The sequence below is a fragment of the Dicentrarchus labrax genome, unplaced genomic scaffold, assembly GCF_905237075.1.
Source record: "Dicentrarchus labrax unplaced genomic scaffold, dlabrax2021, whole genome shotgun sequence".
Taxonomy (NCBI): Eukaryota; Metazoa; Chordata; class Actinopteri; family Moronidae; genus Dicentrarchus; species Dicentrarchus labrax.
Window position 1 is genome coordinate 20,688,099 of NW_026136707.1, and position 18,746 is coordinate 20,706,844.

Genomic DNA, 18,746 nt, shown 5'->3' on the forward strand with positions numbered 1-18,746 from the left:
TAAAGGTCCAGTGTGTAGGCTTTAGTGGTGTAGTTGCAGATTGCAACTGCCTCGCTTCACCCTTCCCCTTCCAAGCATGAACGTGAAAATACTGTTACCACGGAACGCACAAAAAACGCAACCACCCCTATCTAGAGCCAGTTTTTGCTTCGGGGCTACTGTAGAAACATGGCGGTTCAAAATGGTGGACGTCTGCAGATATAAAAGGCTCTTTCTAAGGTAACGAAAACATAACGCTTCCAATATCCAGGTGATTGTACACTAATGAAAACATAGTTATGTATATTACATTCTATTTCTGCCAAAAAAGTCTCATAAATGTTACACACTGGACCTTCAAATAAGCAACTGTTCACCATATCAGCTTAAAAGATGAGAATCAATACTGTTTCTGCTGCCCACAAGTGGCCGAAGCAATGACTTATTGCAGGTTTAAGCAGTGTCAGAATAACATCCATACATCATTAGTTCACAATTAAACACCACAGTAATGAGCCCCAAGATGGTGCCAACAACAGTTCAATTCAAATCAAATATAGTGCAATGCTTGTTTAATGTCTTTGAGCTTATTAGCGTCTCATGGGTTTTAATGGATGGGCTGTGTCACATACTGTAGCTGACAATTAAACATGCTCACAATATGAAGTCATTTTCAAGCAAAAATAAACACACCCCATCACTACTGACTGATCAGATAAGTGCATATGGCCAGGTTGTCTGGCTAATCGACTAAGCTCGGGTTATGGCAGTGGCAGAGACAGCTCTTTGTGTTTGTGGAGATATTATTGCTATGGTATGTTTTCAGGGAACCGTGACATGATAAGCTCAACTCAGAGGATTTTTCATCACCGTGAAAAATAAGCCAATAGTTCACACATGAAAATGTCATCAACAGTTCTTCAACTGGGGCTTCAAAATGACCCTTCAGTCTTCTGGGGAATCAGCTCATGTTGAGAGAGCACTGTGTGCCCTTTCATCAAAAACTGATGAAGAATTGTCCTCTTTTGAATCTCATGATTTCTTCAGATGTCTGTTAGAAATCTATTTTTTGTCACCCAAGGGATGTGTTATATTCTCCATAAGAATTGTGTAAATATTAAATGATTTTGTTATATCCTAAAGCTTTTTATAAGTAGGAAGTCATCACTTCACCAATTTGTGACCCAAAGCCTTGTTCCATATATTTGGTGTCTAACTTGACAATATGGATCTTTATGGAAGCATGTAGCAGCTTGAGAGAGCACACCATAGCTTGTTTAAATACAATACATTATTATTAGCACGTTTGTGGTGTGTGGGTCTTTGCTGCAAAGCAATAAAACTTCCGTCTTTTCTTTTTAATGTGACTTTCATGTTGATCATAAAATGCTGCACTTTCACTCTACAGTATCCTGCCTCCACACTGCAGCTCTCATGGTACAATGACACCACCATCCTTCCCTTACACACATATTTCATTCCATGCATATTAACTGCTGAAATAACGTGTACAGGAAGCAAAAAGTGACAACACTGAACGTTTTTGCCTTTTGAGAAAGCTTATTTCCTTTTTATGACAAAAGAGAATGAAACTCAAATAAAGCAATCATAGCAAGACTGCCGAACGAGATTGTTTTGTGGAATAAAGAATTTTGACAGTCCAGGCGGATAATCACACTAACATTTGCTCCCAAGCCGTACTGTGTCAAAACTAATTGAGTCTGAGTAAGAAAATGACTTTGGCCTCTGGCATTCAAATTGTACAGGAATGGTTTCAGAGACGTGGGGAACAAAACGTATCCAGATAAATATACTTTTTCCCCTCAGCATTTCTTGGGAGGTGGTACACTGAGTGTGACGTGAATGGCACAGCCCAGCCCCTGCTATAATGTGAGGGGGAAAGTCCAGACGCAGAGAACTAGGCTACAGAGTGGATCAGCGCGCTCGGTGCGCAGACACATCAGGTGCGCACCAGGAGAGACTCCAAGACGCGCAGCGGCAAGACTGATGCATACTGTACAGGTTTGCTTTGAAAGATGTGTTTACAGGTATTACTAATGTGAGGTATCAGGATAAAGCGGGGGATTTACCGAAACCTTGGGGTAAAGACACGAGAAAGCAAAAAAACCCAGAAAAAAACAAACAGTGTGAGCGCTTAAGGAGACGCACCGGACCAACAAAACCCTTGCTCTTAAAACTGTGTCATGAAGCAGCAGCAGCGGGACACAGACCTCCCATAGGTCATTTTGACAAAGTTTCAAATTCATCTAAAAGGGGGGGAAAAAAGACATCATGAACTTATCAGAGCCCGTTTGGCTCTATGAAGAGTCGTGGAACGTGAGCAGAGCCGAGGAAGAGGACCAGAAACTTTTATTCGGGATCGGCACGGATAATTTCATCACGCTGCTGGTTTTCGGGCTCATCTTTACGCTCGGTGTGCTGGGCAACTCCATGGTGATCACCGTGCTGGCCCGGAGCAAACCAGGGAAACCACGGAGCACCACCAACATATTCATCCTCAACCTGAGCATAGCGGACCTCTCCTACCTGCTCTTCTGCATCCCTTTCCAGTCCACCATCTACATGATGCCGACGTGGGTCCTGGGCGCCTTCATTTGCAAATTCATCCACTATTTCTTTACTGTGTCCATGCTGGTGAGCATCTTCACACTGTCTGCCATGTCCGTGGACCGATACATTGCCATCGTCCATTCCAGAAAGTCCTCCTCAATCCGGGTGGCCAAACATGCCTTGATCGGAGTGGTGGTGATTTGGATACTGTCTCTGGCCATGGCTGCGCCTGTCATGTATTACCAGAACATTTTTCACAGAGGCGAGAATCACACCTTTTGCTGGGAAGTGTGGCCAGATCAAAACCAGAAGAAAGTCTATGTCGTTTGCACGTTTGTTTTTGGTTATGTGTTGCCCCTGCTGCTGATTACCTTCTGTTATGCAAAGGTAAGGAGGGCTACCCACGTGGGTCATGGGTCATTTGATAATTATGGAAATGACTTAACCATCCAAAACTATACCTGTCCTCTATTTCCTTGCTTACAGGTTTTAAATCACTTGCACAAAAAACTAAGAAATGTCTCCAAAAAGTCAGAGGCATCAAAGAAAAAGGTATGTATTAATCTGTCTTTTTGATGGTTGTGAGTGGGCTGTATGTCATGGATGACATCCGTACGTCAGCAAACCTGTCCGGCTGTAATCCGTAACAAACATAACAATAAATAACACAGATAGATAAGAGGGGGTGATTCATCACCTGTGGAATTACTGCAGAATTACATAAATTCCCAGGACTTCAAAAAATGAAAAATGTGACATGGCACGTGTTGAGGTTCATTGTCTGTTAATAATGCTTAAATCCCTGAAAATACTCATTATGTAAAACGTTTCCCATTACAGTGACCATCTGAACCTTTGAATGGGGTATTACACCCATATCTGTCATGTTGGTGATGATAATGTTGCTAATGACGATGATTACAGTGATAAACAACGTCACCCATTACATCATTTTTAAGAAAAGGCAGCAAGTTGTACCTTTACTGAAATGCCCTTCATCTATCTGGATCAGTGCATTTCACGGTTCACAGAGCTGCAGTCCTTTCTTCCGCTGACATATGGTTTGATTCAAAGCTGGGGTCAATGTTCTTGGCCTTTAGGAAGATATATATCACAGCTACACTGACCCCACAGTCCTGCACACATTATTCAGTGTGGGACTAGACTATATGTCTGTACCACATGCTGTACCACTTCCTCCAATTCAACAGGCGGTCAGAGAGAAGTATTTCCACCATCTCTGATTCTCCTTAAGGCCAAAATGATGAATATTAATGTTATAATGCTCACTGTTAACTGGCACACTCAAGCAAAGTGGCCAAAAGGCATTGTGCAATCAAACTGCCATCTAGCCTGCATTATTCTCAGTGGAGTCATTTAGCTTCCCAGAGAGCCAGTTATCTGCTGTCGCCCGCTTGATTGCTGATCTGTCCATCTGTCCATTGTCTTCACAGCTAGTCAGTTTTGAGGGGCGATCTGATAATGGAAACTAGCAGTACAGACCCCCGGTCTGCTGGGGGGGGGCTGATGAGAATGTAAATGTGCTTTGGTGTATACCTCCCTACATAAATGCTTTTATTGCATGAGGCTTATAACAAGTACAGAAGGTGAAACAGGAATTTAATGATTTACTATGTGCACTGAGTGCTGATGGAGAATGCACAGAGGGAATATTGCACTGACAGGTTTGTGATAAACGGTTGGCAAACAGTGCATTAAAGCCAGCCTGTAATACATAAATTACCATGGTAGGGTAGCTACTGTTAAACTATAACTAATATCAGAACAGAGGTTCAGTTTGTGCACACATATTAAATCTGTGTATGGTATGACAAACTGGTGTAATGCTGCCAAACATAATCATTTTACAATGAAAGCTGCAACAAGTAGATTTATGTTTTTTGAAAATAAAGTATGATGCCAGTGCCAAAATCAGTGTTTACTTGGCAGCGTGTCTCGGTTTTGTCCAGTGAGTGTCAAGGAAAATGTATAATGATAAGAAGAAGAATGTGCAGTATAGCACTGTTCTTTGCATAATGTACAGACAGTGAATAATACACATGCATATACTAGATCAGCCACTTTGTTGTTAGTTTTTGTACTATTTAACATTCATTGGCTGCAACCTGTTTAGAGTTACACTGAAAAACCTGCCACGCAAAACCCATTTTCAAGAGGAAAAAAAAAATGGACTCCTGTCCTGTCACAGGTCCCATGATGACTCAACTCCCTGGCTGCTTTCTCTGCACTCTAACTGAGATGAGGTAAAAAGCTAACCTGGCTGATCTGTTTAGTGTCCAACAGCTTTTTTGTCCATAGTTAGATGAAAAGATCAATCATAGCCAGAAGCGGATTAGCTTAACTAAGCATAAAGGAAAGGGAAACAAGTAACCTGAATCTGTCCAAGTGTTCAGTTGACCGTGCCACTGAACCCCAATGGCTTCAGCTGGGCAGGCCAGTGAGTGTGTGTGTGTGTGTGTGTGTGTGTGTGTGTGTGTGTGTGTGTGTGTGTGTGTGTGTGTGTGTGTAAATGTGAGGCAAATTAGTGCTACATAAATGCAGTTCATTTAATAAAATTCAACCCTAAAGCTCATAATATTGGACGACACATAAAAACCGAAGTCTAAAAACCAAAAGTTGTGGTCTTAGGGACCGTTATGTGAGGGACTATTTCTTGGCCAGGAGTAGTGACTTCCTGATGTCCCCGCTGGTTGCCTACCGATCTCATGTTAATGACAAGACTTCTCTGCCCCACTTCCGTTTTTGTTTACCAGCTATTAACGTGGTCAGTAGTGAACTTTAAGGTGCTTGCAGACAGCGAACAGTTGCCAGTATAATTATAATTATTATATATAAAGTATTATGTCATCACGCAGCTAAATTGTCCCAAACGAACTGGTGAAGAGATGTATAATTCAGGGAACTAAGGTAGCAGTTAAATAATATCTTATAACATTTCACACAATGAGCACTGAATTCTCATAAACAAACTATCATAAATGCAGCAGCAAAGACAGCTTGATGGTTGCTGTCTGAAAGCACAGTTAGAAGTGCTGGTAGGCAGACTTTTATGACCTTTAGACAGAGTCAGGCTAGCTGTTTCCCTCTGTTTTCAGTCTGCTAATCTATGCTAACCATCTCCTGGAGTTTCATATCTACTGTACAGACATAAGAGTGATATCGACCTTTCATCTTACTCTCAGCAAGAAAGCAAATAAACTTATCTCTCAAAATATGAAACTATTCGTGAAAGCCTAAACTAAGTTATCTGAAAGGAAAGTCTTGATTTTTTCAAAATCAGAGTAGTTTCATCAATTAATTACGAGGATGGTATCATCATATCCTTTTATGTGCCGCCTTAAAGCATTAACGGATATGTCATACAAGCAAGCGGTGCTTTTCACAAAACACAAAAAATCAAATGAGACAAAAAACAAATTGCTGTGAGCCACACAGTGTCCTTGGTGGAAAGCGGAGAGAATTTGTCCAAATAAGTGTTTAATCAATGCTTTTGTGTGGTTCACTCAGGTCTCGGCAGCTCGTGCTTGTGAAATATAATCTCACTGGCAGCTGGGAAGAGCAAGGTTACTCCCACTGCTGTTGTGAAATACATCTAGACAAACTTTTTATCACTCTCAGGCACCCACAGTAGGAAACAGACAGCTTCCAACAGCCAAACGAGACACTCTCAAAAGCCAAACCTAAAAAAAAAGTTGTAAATCTTCCTTATACTTTCGTTTTTTTGTGCAAAGATGTGACAAACCCGCCACAAATAAATCTCTTTCCCCCCTAGCTTTATGTCCTGTTCAGATAAAGAATGATTTTTTTGGGTTTGTCTCCTGGTTCATGTTCTTGGAAATACCAGAGTGTTGGAGTTCATTTTACTTGGCAAACAATAATGTTTTAATGGATTCTCAATGGTGAACCAGAGGTTAAAAAGCCAATAATTAGTACTGTAGGACTAGCAGATTATTTTCTCAATTATATGAGTCAGTCAGGCTTCCAGACGGAGCACACAGATGGCTATAGATAATTATGAAAATGAATATTTGGCTAAGTCATCTTGAAATTGTTTAACAGCATCTGTAAATGCTAATTATCTGAACTGAGTCTTACTAGGCTAACTGAATGAATTTCACTGTGGCTTAAAAAGTCATTTAAAGTACCAATAACAACGCACACCCACATGAGGGTCCGACTCAAGACGTCTCATTTCGAGACCCCAGGTCTGTAAGCGAATAGGAAGGATCCCCAACAGTGAAGTGCATCATTTTGCTTTGCTGACATTTTTTTCTTTCATAAGAACTGTTTTAAACAAGATTTCTCCACTCTACCCCTAAACCTCTCTGTAGTCAAGACCACCTTTGTTGAGTTCAAGACAAGTCCAAGACCAAGGCTAGTCGAGACAGAGTCAAGGCTGAATCCAAAGAGGTTCGAGTCTAAGTCAATTCTTTTGCCATTCCCAGTGAGATGAGTTCTGGCATCCAGGAATGCAATTCCAGTGATAACGACTGGCTGCCTAGTAACCATGGTAAATACCAACGAGTCCGAGACAAGTCTGAGACAATAGAAAAAACGTTGTGTTGGGCGGTTGAGAAGTGCAGTTGAAACATGCACAGCAAAATAAACCAAGGAACAAGGCGCTCATGAAGCATGTGACTTAAAAGTCCACTGAAGCTTTCACACAGATTAGAACAGATGATCACATCTGTGTGGACAGATGAGGAGACTTTGAGGTTCCTTAGAAAAATACATGAAACAAATCTCATATTTCCAAGGTCTTCCATCTTTCCAGGTTTAACTGGCACACTTCTGATTACATCATCTTGTCGCGCCCTCTTCTCCTGCAGTAGTTTAATGGCACCTGGCAGAAGCTTTAGTGTCATCAACTGCTATCTCAATGTGCCGAGGTACCATTATTGGCATAACTGTAGTGAAATCCATATTGGCTCGTAGGCCTGTAGTGCCCAGATGTGAAGTCTGCAAATGGACCCTCCTCCAAACCCAACTAGTATAGCTGCAATGCATTCTGGTCTGTTGAAGCTGTTTTCAGAGGCAGCTTTGATACAAACCCCAAGCGACTTCTTGAGGTTGGCACTTTGTTAAACTGGTGGATTTCTTCTTGCAGGCTGTAGACAGTGTAGACAGACCCCCTTTGATTCTGACACACTGATGTCAAAATCTGATGATTATTGCTGACGTTTTACATAACATTTTTATATATACATATAGCCTGTTGTTTATGTAAATAGCAGAAATGAGCTGTGAATTGCTTGCACATCACAACTGTTTTAATGTTTTTTGCGTCTTTTTCGCTTATGTAGAAATGTCTTCTCTGCTAAAATCCAGCTTTGACTTGAATACATTACTAAATTGTGACACTTAAAAATGAATCTTGACAGCTTTTAATCAATTATTTACCAACCAACAGCTTTCAACAAAACAAGGTTACAAGTAGAGGCAGTGTGGCTGGAGAAGAGAGGGGAGAAGAGAGGCTGAAAGGCATGAATTTTATTAGTTCTTTCTTCCTGTGGTGATGGTGCTGTTTATATTAGCCTAACTGGGGTCAAGGTGAAGATATGAATATGTTATTATGGCGGCTATCCAAACAAAGCATGGTTAACATACTGCTCCACTAAAACTGTGGGAACCTCTCACTGGCTACTGTGTCCGTGTACGTGTGTCTGTGTGTGTGTGTGTGTGTGCATGCTCTTGTGTATTACAGTCGGGCTTGAGCTGATATCTCAAGCCAATATTGACCTTTCATTTCAAATCGGATATGGTGCAATCTTTGACGTTTATCTCTAATATGATCAATAAGGTGCAGTTTCATTACAGGTTTATTGTAAAACTGATCAACACTCGACTGTGTGAATTTGATACGATGTTTCATGGAGCCTTTCCAAAGACTGCTCAAACATTTGCACAGACATGTTATCATTATTGTCATACTGCTTATGAGTTCTAGGTTACAACTGTACCCACAGTTCATTTTTAATTTTGGTATGAGCTGTAAAGTTCACAATTGTGTTTTAGAAAAATTTAATTGTAAACATTGTAACCTCCCTGTGTCTTTTTCCTTAGTGACTTTCTTTCCTGATTTAAAGGTCCAGTGTGTAACATTTACAGGGATCTATTGGCAGAAATGGAATATAATACTCATAGGGATGTTAATCACCTGAATAAAGGTTTTTTGCCCTAGAATAAGCCTACAGACAGCATCTGGTTGTCTTCCATGTTGTACTGCCATGTTTCTACAGTAGCCCAGAAGGGACAAACCACATACTTGCTCTTTTTTTTTTTTTTTGCAGTCTTCGTAGTTTCTTCTTCCCTGTCGCTGGAAGGGTGGGTGAAGCGACGGAGTTGCAATCTGTAACTACACCGCTAGATGCCACTAAATCCTACACACTGGACTTTTAAGTATCAGATAGTCCCTTGTTAGCCAACTAAAGCAGAAAACACTTTTTGATTTAACACTTTTTGGTACAAAAACAGATATAACATCTTCAACCCTTTGTTGGTGCCATTGTTAAAAACAAATGTTGCGTTGACTATGATTGTTCAAAGAAATGCAACTTTCTGAATACAGTATGTAATTCTAATGTGTAATATGACACTTGAGAGACTTTTGAAACGGATGTTTCATATATCAGCGCAGCCATAAAAGATTTCATCTAGGAATATTTCACTTCACTGAAGTGTTTGAACAAGTAGATACAAGTATTTCACATTTTCAAACTATGTGAAAGAAGTGTTTTTTTCTGTGCTCTTCAAAGAGAACTATAGAGTACTGGAAACCTTACATTTCAATTCAATTGTTTATTGTAGATTCTGGTTACTATTACAGCCTCAGTACAGCAGCTTCAATTCAACATTGGCCATCAGAAATGTATAGGTCAAAAATAAGTATGTTCTTAATATCTGGATAACAATGCATTACGTTTTGTGCTAGGCTGTATTTATTCCTCTTTCTGCATCACTCTTCCTGTACTGTTCCCTGCTTGATATCTTAACTATCAACAACTCAATCGTTACATGCTCAAAAGGCTATACTGGACTGTTTTGGCATGTTTTCATTTTTAACTTTACTTGAACAAAGCTACAGAGAAAGCTACATTTGTAATTAATTTGTCAGGCTCCTCTGTATTTCTTTTATTTTCTATGATGGGAACTAATTAGTTGTGGAATATATCCAATTGCTACCTCGAAATGCAGTGGAGGGGCTCGGCAGATCAGGCAGCATGTAATTAGTTTTCTATTACGAACCTTTCCAGCTGTAGCCTTTGGCTTTACTGATAGTCTTGCCTGAAGTAATAACATCCACCACTTTCCTCTTAGACGTTCCATAAAATTGATTTGCCACGATTGTCACATTAAGTTATCATATCTTATTTTTAACTTATCTGGTCATCATTTTCAGAACATTATGTTAAATTGTCTTTTTTTTTATTCTTAGGTGAGGATAGGTTCTAGATGTCAACTGCAAGAGACAACATGTCACCTGCTGTTCGTGTATATAGCAGCAGAACAGAATGATCTGTTAATGCAGCAAGGTCTCTCTGTTGACGTCTTACATAGTTTCTTTACTTCACGTTTTTCATTCCTGCCATTGTTAAACGTCTATAGACCCAAGGACAAAGCTTCAATACAGACCTACACTCTTTGTCTCCCTAATATGTAGCTTTGTTTGTTGGAATGAGATGTACTAAATGGATTAGAGAGATTTTTTGCATTGTTTTGTTCCACCCACAAGTGTGCCTCGTCATCTATGTACTGTACAAGAAAATAAATCATAAATATAAGAATTGGCATCATGGTCAATCCTAATATGAGGGTTAAGATCTAAAGAATTGCTGCTGGATCTGCTGAGTGAAATGTTAAAAGGATAATGTGATTTATGTGGTACTGGTCGGTTTAATGTAATACAATTAAAGGGTTCATGAGGCCTGAATGAGCTAATATCGATGTCGTCAATTTAAAGCAACACTAATCAATATTTTTATGTTATCACTGGATAAAATGACTATGTGCAATGTGAAAGGTGTTACTCATAGTAAGAAATCCATAAAGAATTATTAAGTCTGCAGTTATTCTCAGATATAATTTTTTAACATTTTTTTGGTTTTTCAGCCCGCGGCTCTGTCATTATCAACCTTGTGTCCAGCTTCAGCGAGCTTCAGATATAAAAATGAAACCAAATATCTGTCCAGCGCCGCATGGTTTTGACACATATTCAGATGGACAGGGTTAGGCAGTAGCTGGTAAACATAGTGGGTCATGTAGCTAAAGAGCTAAAGACACAGATGAATTTCTCAGGAGTTGGTGAACAAAACAAAAACAGAGCTAAAAGCGAGTGAACTTTGGACCTACTTTCACCATTTTGCGAGAAATGTGACTCCAAATGGATGTTAATGATGCTCAGTATCTGCAGGATGTCTAAATACGCAACTGTTTGCTTACATGTTTGCCATAATGATGATATGACAAAAACCATTATTAACATGCTTTAAAGAAGATTGGAGGACTGCCATGTTGCCCAACTTAGCCCTCGTGTAGGTGCATGGAATACGAATAAAGACTACCAAATAGAGCAGCAGAATGAAAACAGAAAAAAGTTATCCTAGGCACTTAACTCTAAAAACTTTATTCCTTTATGCTGAATAGACTTAAACCTGTGTACAGCATTAATGTTGTCACTGTTGTCCCTGAGGACACTTACTAAATCTTTCTCCTACATCTCTCTGTTCCTAATTTGTGGTTCCCAGACTGCTCAGACGGTCCTGGTGGTGGTGGTGGTGTTCTGCCTCTCTTGGCTCCCTCATCACGTCGTTCACCTGTGGGTGGAGTTTGGGACCTTCCCGCTGAACCAGGCCTCCTTCGTGTTACGGGTGGCTGCCCACTGCCTGGCGTACAGCAACTCATCTGTCAACCCAGTCATCTACGCCTTCCTCTCAGAGAACTTCAGGAAGGCCTACAAGCAGGTGTTCAAATGCCAGATCGGCACCAGTGACTCCCCCCTCAACGACATCAAAGAGATTCGCAGCAAAGCGGACACTCCGCCCTCGACTAACTGCACCAACGTTTGACTGGTGACATGAATATAAATTATGGTGACTGTCACACTGAAACTCAATGTAAAGTCACAGTGACAGAGCCATCAGACATGAGTGGGTGTGTGGATTTTTTGACGTAGGTAAGTATGCTTACCTAGTTTGCTTTGATATCGCTGCAGCTGCACACTGTTCCACATAAGCGCTGTTCATTATACCTGGACCAGAGGAGATCAAGCCACTGTGGCTGCACGACGTGATTACTCCCTCTTTGATCAGTCTCTGTTTCCTGCATCTCATCTTTCATAATAAAAACCTGTGGAGTTGGAAACTTAGGAAAAGGATCCTCTCTCTAAAGTGAAACTTATTAGATTGTAGACATTATTTACATATGTCACATCACGGTATATTTACAAGCCAATACATTAGGCATATGAGTACTGTCAGACTTCAAAACTAATAAAAGTCAGTATCATTTGCTGTCTTACCGGGAGTTAGATGGTGGGATGTGCGTTAAGTGGAGAAACTGGTGCATGTTAATCTTGATTAGCTTGATGCAGAGTTTGGAGGCGTGGGTAGGCCGCTAGTCTCTATGAAAAGAGAAAAATGCAACTCCTTCAACTCCAAATTTGTTGAAAATGTATATGTTGGAAATTCAGACAATTTACATGTTGTAACTTATACTTAACTGGCTCAGTTGCTATCGTTACCCGCTTCAGAGTCGGAAGGTGTGTGAACGGGGATTACAGTGACTAGTTTTTATTATTGTTTAGTAGGAGGGAGTGGAGATGTCCATCTTAATCTAAGTTATAGTTAGATGTGAAATACATGTCTAAATTCACCTGTTGCACAAAGCTGTCTAGCTCTCCTCACTTTACTGTTTTGCCCTTAAGGAGAAATTCAATGGCTTACAATGAGATTTTACTGAGACAATTGTAATGTTGAGTGCAGTACAAAAAACTTTCTTGTGGCATAAAATCCTAACCTGTAGCACAGCTGGGTTGCTGTGGCAAGGGAAGGGCTCAGTACCTTTTTGGTCATTCTGTGCCACTGGTCAGCAGGTGCCACTTATTGCTAAAATGGAAACAGGGCTCTTAAAGCATGCAGTTGTTGCCCCACTATTGTCTGACACTGCGTTGCACTGACCTTAGTAGGTGCAGCCATTCACTATTGACCTCTGTTTTTTGGGGGGGAGGGGATGACACACAGCAAAGGGCCACAGGTCAGAGTCTAACCCATGGTTCCAGCACCAGTTCTACCAGTTGAGCTGTCAGGGCACTCCTACTGGCCTCTGCTTGAACTAAAAAATTTACAAAAAACTTTTTGTCTCTGAATTTACACAACTGTGCATAATAAAATCAACTCAATGATCCCTAAGAGGTCTGGGGAAACAGCCTTCCCATGATATCTTGTACTGTAAATATCTAGCAAGAGGGGGTCTTTTTTTAGGGCAACTCTATTAATAAAGATGCTAATGAATGGAATGCGATGAAATAAAGGGTAAAACTGAACTTTACCCACATTAGATTTTGCACATGGGAAAATGTCTCAACCAGAGCACATCAGATACAGCTGATGTTTTTTCAGCTAAGTTAGAGCTAACTACATTAGCATTTAGTGCAGAGTGGTCAGTCAGTCACCAACCAATGCAGAATACACACAAGATTCTTATTTCTGTGTAAGTGTCTAACTTGCATTAGACTAATCTAAGAGTAAAATGAAGGCTGGCTTAACACTGGAGTGCTGCATGCTGTCACCGGGGCTAAGCTAACTGTCGAAAAGTGCAAAGTACAAAAAAGTGTAGGCTGACACCTTGTTGCAACATGTGCATGTGGAGTTTTGGAATTGTTAAAATACATATTTGAGTGGCAGTAACGAAAGTAATGTAATGTAAAGTATGTAATTACATTTGTCGAATAACTTGCCGAACACTCCTGACAAAAGGTTTCCACTGTAGATAAGAAAAACACCTGCCATTGTCATTGCACCCAGTATGATTAAAGCCTGTATTTTCAATAGATTTAGTTGTAAATATTATGGACACTGAAGCTGATATTCACATATGCCTGTAAAAGCGTCACTATATTTGGCTCTTCTGTTGACAGTTTTCAGACTGTGTCGTGCTGTATGACTGAGCTGTTGGACGTATAAAGCTTGATGCTTGTTTTGCACCCTTTCCGGTACCCGTCTTTTTAACCATGAAAAACAATCTAATAGGCGCTCCTGTGGAAATGAAGGATTCTGATGTTGTATGCCATATGTATGTAATGTGCCAAGCCTCCACACAGCAGCTTTATCTCAGTGTATTCAAACAAAAGCATTCAAACTACACAATGAGACCTTTTAACTTGGACCTACAGTATCGTGCAGTGTTTTATGTACATCTTCAGAAGTTGTGAAGGAATGTGGCACGCCCGTTATTGACTTCTTACATAAAAAGGATCGAGCTCAGTTCAATGTTTTCTGCCTGAGGTTAGGCAACCCGTGCTGCAGGTTTTTGCAACAGCAGCTGATATGACTGATTAACAGCAACTTCATCCAGAGAGGAGGAACTAATCAGTCCAATCAGCAGACGCTCATCCTCCCTGTCAGCGAGGATCTCAGATGTGAGAGTCAAGGATTATTCCCAGAGAGTTGATGACTTTGCTCACTTTAGTGATGACTGTGCAGATGGTGATTCTCATTCATTCCCGCACTGGACTGAGGATTTTTTTTGTTTTTGTTAAATGTGGACATTTGCATGAAAATCTAATCCAGGAGGAGCGAAGGACATTGCTGTTTGGTGTGGAAAATGATACCAGTGTGGAACACCAATAGTGCTTCGAAATATATACAGAGCACATGAACAAAAGAATACATTTTCATCAGAAAATACAACGTTTGATTTTGTAGCACTTTATATTACAGCCCACAAATTACAGTGTAATTATTTAGTATATATGAGGTATCAATATAACACTTCCTGCACACCTATACCAGGACAAATATGGGGTGCAGCTTTGTGTTTGAGTAGAGTGCAGAAAAATTAACACTGGGTAACACGGCAGGAAATATGTGTCGTTATTCCATTAAGAATAAGTTATGGCATCATTTATTTTAACAAGAACAAAACATTTACACTGTAATTTGCTGTATTCTAAAGCATTACCTTTCATTTTCACAACTTTATAGACATCATTTCATTTTTTTGTGCGAAAAAAAACTTGAGGATTTCTCTTTAAACATGACATCAAAAAGAGTATGTGAGAGCAAACACACACTGAGCATGCTGTTGAGCGAGGACATTCAAGAAAGATTGCTCTTTCCTAGTGTAGGTTTCTTGAGGGATTCATATATTTTCAGCTTTTATTTATTCATTCACTTTGATGATACTGTTTGTACAGCTTTTCAGTGCTTTGTGTGTTTTTACTGAGGTTGGCCTGGTGTGTCTTTTCAACCTTGTTTCTTGTATTAATTCAGCCGTGCTGTTTAAATCAAATCATTTACCAGAATAGAAAAAAGAAAAAGATTATTTTCTTGTCTGGTGGATCTTTCTGTGCTTGAAATGCAACATGTGAAAAACAGTTACAGCTCTCTGAAGTACTCTATCTGAATGCTATTTTAAAATATATCCAGGCTTTTGATTGTGTCTTTATGCATTGCTACTTATACTATTATTATATTAAACTTTGTGGCATTTCCTTGAAGAAATCCTTTCATTTCAAAAACAATACCAGCTTTGCATTCTTTAAATTCCTCATTATTTTCTCGCAAATGAAAAAAAAAAGACACCTCATTGAGGGCCTTCACACTTATAAAAGGAGATTTTATTCAGCCTTGCTGGTAGAAAACAACAACCCTCACCTGTCTCTCTGTCACAGTGGGTTGTGGCCAAAAGAAAGAAAATAGCAGCGTAGGCTCCCACCAGTTGGGTTCCCCTCAGAGTTTGGTGTTGTTGATTACACACTAGTGGAGTGCATTTCCTGGCATCAAATCAACTCAATGATGCCTAAGAGGTCTGGGGAAACAGCCTTCCCATGATGTCTTGTACAGTAAATATCTAGCAAGAGGGGGTCTTATTTTTAGGGCAACTCTATTAATAAAGATGCTAATGAATGGAATGCGATGAAATAAAGAGTAAAACTGAACTTTACCCACATTAGATTAGAGGTCACTGTGACATCGGTTATGACCCGGCTCACCACACCAAATAGGAGACACAAATAGGAACATGCAATTTGATCTGCTTTATCATGTGGACAAATATCTTTAGACAATTTTGTTGTTTTTTGGGAGAAAATAGTGGGTTGTCTTTGCCTTAACTTCCAAGAACCCTAGAAAAACCAAGGCAGAATCCCTCAACATCACTTAATGCTCTTTATCTTTGTTTCACTGCACTTCCAACTGTGTTATGGTACCCTGTTAAGGTACTTTGCCTTTAGGTGTAACACCGTAACTCCAGCACAGTTCACAACAGTAACTTCACTTTGATGTCCAAATAACGTTTAGAGTTAAAGTTAGAGTATATTAATTCAATTTAAGGCTACAAGAAAAACAGAGATAAATAGGCAATCTACTAAAATTACTTAGTTTAGGCTGATTTTATATAGTGATAGTTAACCAAGTGAGTGATCAAATGGAAGCTCTGCTTTACTTTGGCAAGACCCTCATTATTATAATGAAGACAATACAAACGCAGATTACTTTAACATCAAAACTTTGACCTCAGGTAGTAGAATTTGTAGATAAATAACTTCATTGAAAACACAAAGAAATAGCACATTTCCAATATTTTGCATACAATGTATTTAGCTGGACAACAAAAAACTTTTCTTAGTTCCCTACACTGGCGAGTTAAGGTCTTTTGGCTTTGTAGGGCAGACTATTGTCAGTGGTGTTAAGTGTGCATGAGAGAAGGGTGTGTTGGGATGTAAGTTGCAAATCAAGGCATAAAGTTAAACTCAGGACATGCACCCTCAGATGTTCCTGTCTCATTTTAACGATCACCTGCAGAGTGAGCGCCGGCACATGTTTTTGGCCATAACTTGAACTTAAGATGACCATATTTCACATTGTACACTTTTAACTTAAAGGTTAAAAAAAAAAAAAAACAAAACATAAAGGTCACTGTTATTCAATTGTTCAACACCATTACTCAGGAATGGGGAGAATCTGACCATATTTTACACTTTTGTGACACTTTTGACTCAAAAGTCAAAGGTCATTGTGACCTAAAACATGTTTTTTAGTCACAATTTAAGAATGAATGAATCCCAACTCCAGATTTCACACACATGTAGACTGGGACTAGCACAGTACGGGCTTTCATCTTTCCATGTCATCCATTCTGCCTTTCACTTACTACCTCACTCTGAAGGGTTATCTGAGTCACATGACAGCACACAAAGTATTGGAGTGTGCCTAGTTAATGGTGATCCAGTGATTGAGTTACATCTACTCATAAAGAGACTTTCCGTCTAAAAATGCCAGGAGAAAACAACAGCTCCTGATTTTGCATAGCTATACTCTATATAAGTATCCATCTCTACATGATAATCAAGCAGATAAAATTATTCAGATTTTTCTTCTACAAGTTCTCACATCGTATTCTACAAGTTATCACATTAAGTCTATAGCTCTCAATCAGATATTTACCTTCACGCACAATTCTGCTGGCCAAGTATAAGCAATATGTATGGTCACATACTTTCTGTGTATCCAATTAATTTAAAGTCAGCCAGTCTGACTCTAACCTGGGTTTGTGTCCTGATAAATATACAGCGCCATGGGAAATAATGAATAAAATATTCTTGTTCCAGAGGGCATTTTGATTTGGGTCATTACTTATGCAGACATATGTTTTCTGCCTGAACTTTGCAGATATCTGAGCGATGATGACAGGTTTTGTTGAGCTTGATGTTAAATGACTCCCACATGATCCTTCTCTGACTGCAGCCAGTTATTCTATAATGGTTGTTTCTGTAATTAAGCAAAGAGCCACAGAAGGCTGATACTGCCAGTAGGTTTAGCTGCCTACTTATTGCAAGCTGACTAATACACGAGTGTTAATCAAACAGACGTCAGTGCCACTTATAAGAGCAGCTCTGCCCCTGAATAACACATGCAAAACAAAAAACTTCACAGGGTGTGAAGAAGTATGAAGCATCGGTGTAAAATGACTTCTTCAGCTTGGGTTTAATGATGACAGATTTCACCCGGAGGTATTATAGCTACATAGGCTTATATTTTATAGTAGAGCTACACAATGTTGTAATGATTCATAACTGTCCTTTCATTAAAAACTAATGAACTGATTCTGCTTTCATTAAAGAAATATAATCAGGAAGAATACAGGAGTAACACTTCATCTCATCTCGTGTTTTGCAGCCATCTGTTACATAAAGCTTCTTTATTTCTTTCTCGTGAAGAAAGGAGATACAATTGTACCTTGAGATCAGCACAAAAGCTCAGAGCCACTCACACTGTGGTTTTTTCACCACAAAATGGTAAGAGACAAAAAGCACTCTCCCTGCACCCAACAGAAAAACACTCGAGTGAGGCAGCGATCAACACTTGGACTAAAAGATCACTCACTCACTCACTCACTCACTCACTCATAAACAAACTCTACCCATGTACGGACAACGCAGCCTCATTTCCTCCAAATTGGCTGTTATGTAATAGACGTTGATGGAGTGAGAATGGGTTCAAGTTCGGCTTGACTGAGCAGCGGTGCACACTGGAGATACAATATCAAAACAGAGTGCTGGATTGAAAAGGTCACCCATTGCCAAGCATATATATCTGAATTTAACCTTTGAACTTATTCATTAAAATGCACATATAAGCTGCCATTAACTCCCTGAAACTTGCACATTCCTAAATTACTGCACTTTTTACTTTTTCCTGCTAGTCTTAGCTCCTGCAGTGCACTCACTTGAACTTAACTAATGGACCTGTACTTGTATAGCGCCTTTCTAGTCTTCCGACCACTCAAAGCGCTTTTACACTACATGGCACATTTGCCCTTTCACACAGACAGATGCATGATTAGTAGAGACTTAGTGCACAGCATGCCAAAAAATCTGAATCAATTAAGATCTTTTTTCCCCTTAATTTAGGATAAGTGCATTCGTCAGTAAAGTTAATCCAACAAATAAGTGTTGG

At 39.7% G+C, this 18,746-nt stretch overlaps 1 protein-coding gene across 1 annotated transcript; it reads left to right on the forward strand.

The window, feature by feature from the left end:
* Positions 1–1,887: 1,887 nt before the first annotated feature.
* LOC127367150 (galanin receptor type 1) lies at positions 1,888–15,290 on the forward strand. Its single transcript, XM_051406748.1, has 3 exons — positions 1,888–2,937; positions 3,037–3,102; positions 11,316–15,290. Exons 1-3 carry the CDS (start codon positions 2,272–2,274, stop codon positions 11,634–11,636), a joined length of 1,053 nt encoding a protein of 350 aa, XP_051262708.1. The 5' UTR covers positions 1,888–2,271; the 3' UTR covers positions 11,637–15,290.
* Positions 15,291–18,746: the final 3,456 nt, after the last annotated feature.

Excerpts from the sequence above, each read along its gene's own strand:
- LOC127367150 (XM_051406748.1), top strand. The coding sequence starts at position 2,272 with ATGAACTTATCAGAGCCCGTTTGGCTCTATGAAGAGTCGTGGAACGTG. Across the intron at positions 2,938-3,036 it reads TTACCTTCTGTTATGCAAAG|GTTTTAAATCACTTGCACAA; the intron begins GTAAGGAGGGCT and ends CCTTGCTTACAG. Across the intron at positions 3,103-11,315 it reads CAGAGGCATCAAAGAAAAAG|ACTGCTCAGACGGTCCTGGT; the intron begins GTATGTATTAAT and ends TGTGGTTCCCAG.